The 6,000-nt window shown below is 32.5% G+C and overlaps 1 protein-coding gene across 1 annotated transcript; it reads right to left on the bottom strand.

Moving 5' to 3' along the window:
- Window positions 1–2,268: 2,268 nt before the first annotated feature.
- Window positions 2,269–2,679, bottom strand: LOC139850565 (GPI-anchored protein LLG1-like). The gene has a single exon (XM_071840131.1). The coding sequence runs from the start codon at window positions 2,677–2,679 to the stop codon at window positions 2,269–2,271; it is 411 nt and encodes a 136-aa protein (XP_071696232.1).
- Window positions 2,680–6,000: the final 3,321 nt, after the last annotated feature.

Below are 6,000 nucleotides of genomic sequence, written 5' to 3'. Positions count from 1 at the left end.
CTAACAAACCCCATCCAAAGTACCGGATGCTTTAGTACTTCGAAATTTATATCATATCCGAAGGGTGTCCCGGAATGATGGGGATATTCTTATATATATGCATCTTGTTAATGTCGGTTACCAGGTGTTCACCATATGAATGATTTTTATCTCTATGTATGGGATGTGTATTGAAATATGAAATCTTGTGGTCTATTGTTACGATTTGATATATATAGGTTAAACCTATAACTCACCAACATTTTTGTTGACGTTTAAAGCATGTTTATTCTCAGGTGAATACTAAGAGCTTCCGCTGTTGCATACTAAAATAAGGACAAGATTTGGAGTCCATGTTTGTATGATATTGTGTAAAAACTGCATTCAAGAAACTGATTTCGATGTAACATATTTGTATTGTAAACCATTATGTAATGGTCGTGTGTAAACAGGATATTTTAGATTATCATTATTTGATAATCTACGTAAAGCTTTTTAAACCTTTATTTATGAAATAAAGGTTATGGTTTGTTTTAAAAATGAATGCAGTCTTTGAAAAACGTCTCATATAGAGGTCAATACCTCGCAACGAAATCAATTAATATGGAACGTTTTTAATCAATAAGAACGGGACATTTCACAACATCTCGGTGTTTCCTTCTCCTTCAAGCTAGCCTGGAAAATCATAACATGAATCAATTACTATGATTATATAATTATACGTCGAATTAATGGAGCCCACTTTTCCAATCTATAACAAAAAAAGTCCAAGGCGCCGAGCTCAAGAAATTTTACGTGTAAGGCTTGTAGCTTTCTTGATTGGGGACAAGTTTGGTTCGGTCTTAGGTAATTTGTGGCTTGTAATTATCCAATGTGAGGTTTTTATCGTTTCCCTATGTTTCGTCGTTGAGTATAGTTTTAGTTTGTCTTGTTTTATTGTTAGGTTGGCTTCAATTTAGTTTCTTCTTGCCTTGTTTTGGTTTTTTCGTCGTTGTGCCCCGTTTGAGGGTTGTGTTTGAGTTTCGTGTTGTTTATTAATAAAGTTTTTGTTCTTTTCCCTAAAAAGAGTACATAAAATTAACAAAGATTTGTTTGCTTAGTTGTCATTCTTGAGCTTCGATCAAAAAGTTGGAGGAATTAGTAGCTTTATACATAGGGCAAATTTTATTAAAAAGTTGTTTTTTTTTTTTTTAAATTTCAACTTCTTTAACAAGATTTAATTTTAGAAAAAACGAATTTAGATAAAAAGAGAAGCTTCATTCATTCAATGAATGAAACCCCCCAAAATAAATACAAAGAAAGAGCCAAAATGCAAAAGAAAATCAAAAACGCCACAAACAACAACAGAAAATAGTCTAAAACAAGAACGAAACCTTGACAAATCGAACTAAAAGAGCAAATGACCAAACCGAAAGAAAGCTAGTAAAAACCTCACCAATGACATAAATATATTTAAATTAGAGGTTTTTCTCCGACTATATGTGATTGATCTTAATTTCCATCAACAATCCTTTCGCTTTTAGAATACAACATTTTATACATTTATTTTATTAACAGAAACAACATAAATAATTAAAAAGACGCCCATGACCCGGATCCCTTATGCTATATTCTCGAGTTTTTTTTTGAGCTGAAAAGAATGGAAAAGAAAGTGGATGAGAATGTTTTACTATCTTTTCCAATCCGTTCAACTATGGGCGGAGAGTGTTCTTAACAAAAAAATAATGCACTATCCTTCCTAATTATCTCATATCTTTTCCTTTCCGCTTAAAATAAAAACTCGAGAATCACTATTATTTTTTAATCCGTCTCTTTCCTTTCCATTAAAAAAAAAACTCAAGAATGCAGCGTTATAGTCATTGGCTTGTACAAGTCGAAAAGTAATTGCTACTTGCACTCGAGAGCTCTCTAACTACTTTAACTTATTATTCTTATTTATTTTTTAAAATGAACGACTGGAGTACGTATTAAATTAGGATATCCTTAAAATGAAAACAAGCCAATTAAGACGGATGGAGTATTAAAGGAGAGCATACTACAGTAAGAAATTACTTCGTGATAAATAATAAATAAGTATAATCATACAAGAATATCTAAATTAATAAAAGTTACTTATAAAGTTTTCGCTTTTCCAAGAAAAAAAAAATTGAAAAAATACAAAAATACAAAAAGTCTAAATTTCAACCCAGATCTATTATAATATACGTGGTTGACAATTAAACATCAAAAACTCATACAAACTCACAGGCTGCAAATGTTATGGCTGTTACTAGAATCAATCATGATCCATCAAAACCACATGAACAAGACTATAAAAGCTCCCACACTAAACACCATCAACATAGACAAACTGCGAACCTTATAACTATCATTAGAATCGGCGTTGCCATCATTCTGCCCTGCTCCCGGTGGTAGAGCAGGGCAGACGAGCCCAATTTTATTATTCCTGCATATGCTGCCAAACAAATCGGGCGGATAGTTGCCGTAGTTTTTAAGGTAATCAAACATCATTGACGAACAATTGTTAGACAAATCGTTCAAGTCATCTTTAAAAGGGCAAGCAAAGTCTTTAAAAGCTTCACAACATAAATCAGCAGGGTACTTTGGTGCTTTGCATTTACTAGTTATGATTGTGTAATTCTTGAATTCAAAGTTGACAGGACAAGCTGCAGGTTTAAGCAACAAGTTTATCACTACCATATGCACACAATCTATACAATGAATCTAACAGAGATATTATCAAAATGCTAAATAAGAAATGAATTCAATTATAACATATACACATATACATACATATTCATATATGTTCATTTAATGGCTCGTGAATCATTGGAATTTGGTCGAGGTTTAAATGAATGTATAAACATAGTTTAAAATCCTTGAGATTTAACTTAACAAACATTTCTTATCGTGTCAGAATAATATAAAGATAAAGTTTAAATTTAGTCGAAAATTTCCGGGTCGTCACAACAAGATTTCATCAAAAATTTATCAATAGATTCTACGTAACAGAGAATCCTGGTAACTAAACTTTAACGTTATAATGATAATTACCCCATTCGTTTTAATACACGCAAACCAACGTGTCAAAAACTCAAATAACATATGTCCGTTAAAAGGCTAGCGCTCTAGCTCGGACGGGGATGTCAAGCCCTATGGATCCATATACAATTATTCGCGCCCACCAGTCCATATTCTATGTACTGGCAGCTACTAGTTACCAAAGCTAAGGGATTTTTGGTTTAACTCAGTGTAGAATTTAGTATGTACTTGTGTCTTATTGCGTTTAAAATAAATTGCATGTATTCTCAGCCCAAAAATATTTAAAGTATTTAAAAAGGGATCTATAAACTCACAGTTCAATATTGAGACTCAATATTGTAGGCAAATTGCGTAGACGTAATGATGGTAGACGACTGTATGGTTGGCCTTGGATTCAAGAACAATACCCCGAACAATACCCAATATTTCCTTAGCTTAAAGCAGTTTGAAACTCGAATTAAAAACACCCTCGTATGTACCTTATTATTATTAAACTTAAATTTAAAATTATAATTTAAATATAAATATTGATTACTGAAGAAGAAAAAAAAATATGTAAAGAATCCGTCGAGCAAACAGGCGTATTTATATTACTTTTCCATTTTACTGTAGCTCATGCGATCGCATGAGTTTTCAGTGTTTTTGCCATGCGATCGCATGGCCGCCTTATCCGTTTTTGTTTGCTAGTTCCTCGACATCAAATAGTGTTACTGTAGTAAATAGTGTACTGTAGCAAATAGTGTTACTGTAGCAAATAGTGTTTACTGTAGCAAAGTCGTTTTCACTTTAGCACTGTAGCAAAGTACGGTTTCACTGTAGCAAATAGTATTTTACTGTAGCAAATAGTGTTTTACTGTAGCAAAGTCATTTTTACTGTAGCAAATAGTGTTTTACTGTAGGAAAGTCGTTTTTACTTGTACATATATATATATATATATATATATATATATATATATATATATATATATATATATATATATACATACATACATACATACATATAATTATTCATGAATCGTCGAGAGTAGTCAAAGGTAATTGTATATATGAAACAGTTCTAAAATTTTGAGACTCAATCTAACAGACTTTGTTTAACGTGTCAAAATAAAAAAAATCGTATAGAGAATTGGTTTAAATAAGTCGAAATTTTTCGGGTCATCACAGTTAGCATCACCTTGACCAAGATTCTACCATCAACACACAATATGTTAAGACCAAGTAAGAACATAACTCATTTAAGAGTCTTAGATGGATGATGAACCAATGTTACATCATATCCTTAGTCTTAACACAAATACAAGTTCTATTTATAACTAAAGCTACAAACTTTCCTTCAATCAAACAAGTATGAACACAATCTTGATCAAATAAAATAATGGAACCCTAAGCTAGAGAACTTGGATCCTTTTCACACAAGTTATGAGATTACAAAGCTAGAAAGCTTGAATCTTTGGTGTTCTTGAAGCATAAAGCTTGGATCTTTAAGTTACATGAAGACCACAAACACAAGTTTTGATCTTTATAACAAAATAATGAGATAATAAGTTAGAGAACTTAGATCCAACAAAAAAAATGAAGATTCAAAGCTAGAAAGCTTGGATCTTTAAGTTACATGAAGATTACAAACACAAGTTTGAATCTTTATAACAAAATAACAAGATTAAAGCTAAAAGATTTAGATCTACAAAATAGGTGAAGATTCAAAGCTAGAAAGCTTGAATCTTCCATGTTCTTGAAGGATTCAAATTCATGTTTGAATCTACAAGATGTAATCAAGATCAAAAGCTAAAAAGCTAGACCCTTTGATGATGATGATGAATTCGTGAAAGATAAGGGAAGAAGAAGAAGAAAAATCAAATACTTACAATTTTTAGAGTGAGAAAGACTAGAGAGAGAATTAGAGAGTAAGTGTGTGTAAATTGCAAATGAGATCAAGTGTAAAATGGGTGAAATAAGGCTTGTATTTATAGGCGGTGAGGGTGTGGGAGGGGTGAGGTGGCCGTAGGTTTACATGGGGGACAAGGGGGACACCTTTTTGCTTTTTGGTTAATAGTAGTCTAAAGTTGGTGTTCATGTTAAGGATCCCATGCAACATTAAGGATAATGCTTGACAAAAATGCTAGTATGTTCCCTCTAATAAATGGTCATTTGTCTTACTTATTATTGGGTCACTAGTTATTAATAATTGGGCTAATTAAATAGTCCACTAGCTAGAGTAGGGTGGGCTTAAGTCCACTAAGGTAGAAAGTCCAACAAGACTAACTAGTGTGCTCTAGTAAATTACTAAGCGTAATTAAGCATCCAAAAACCCAAGTAATTGTTATTATAAAATAACAATTAGTATTACGTAGTCATAATATTCCGATTATGACCAAAGTTAAACGTGTACCAAGTACATAGCTCGTTTCAAACGTCAAGTGACACCAACGGTCGTAAAAGCATTCGGGGATCAAGTTAAGTGATTACACACTTAATAGCACGTTGTAAGATATTAATGAAAGTAATTTTTCATTAAATAAGATCCCAGAGCATAAACTAGCTCAGTACGCATATATACGCAGTTTCGTGAAAGCACAAAGCACAAAAGCAAGTCGAAAAAGCCGGGTTGTTACAGTGTTTCCTTCTCCTTCAAGCTAGCCTAGGAAATCATAACATGAATCAATTACTATGATTATATAATTATACGTCGAATTAATGGAGCCCACTTTTCCAATCTATAACAAAAAAAGTCCAAGGCGCCGAGCTCAAGAAATTTTACGTGGAAGGCTTGTAGCTTTCTTGATTGAGGACAAGTTTGGTTCGGTCTTAGGTAATTTGTGGCTTTTAATTATCCAATGTGAGGTTTTTATCGTTTCCCTATGTTTCGTCATTGAGTATAGTTTTAGTTTGTCTTGTTTTATTGTTAGGTTGGCTTCAATTTAGTTTCTTCTTGCCTTGTTTTGGTTTTTTCGTCTTTGTGCCCCGTTTGAGGGTTGTGTT

Source organism: Rutidosis leptorrhynchoides, chromosome 1 (assembly GCF_046630445.1).
Source record: "Rutidosis leptorrhynchoides isolate AG116_Rl617_1_P2 chromosome 1, CSIRO_AGI_Rlap_v1, whole genome shotgun sequence".
Classification (NCBI taxonomy): Eukaryota; Viridiplantae; Streptophyta; class Magnoliopsida; order Asterales; family Asteraceae; genus Rutidosis; species Rutidosis leptorrhynchoides.
Note: the sequence above shows the minus strand (reverse complement) of the source record. Positions and strands in the feature narration are given on the sequence as shown.

Coding starts and splice junctions, on each gene's coding strand:
- LOC139850565 (XM_071840131.1), bottom strand. CDS start 2,679: ATGGTAGTGATAAACTTGTTGCTTAAACCTGCAGCTTGTCCTGTCAAC.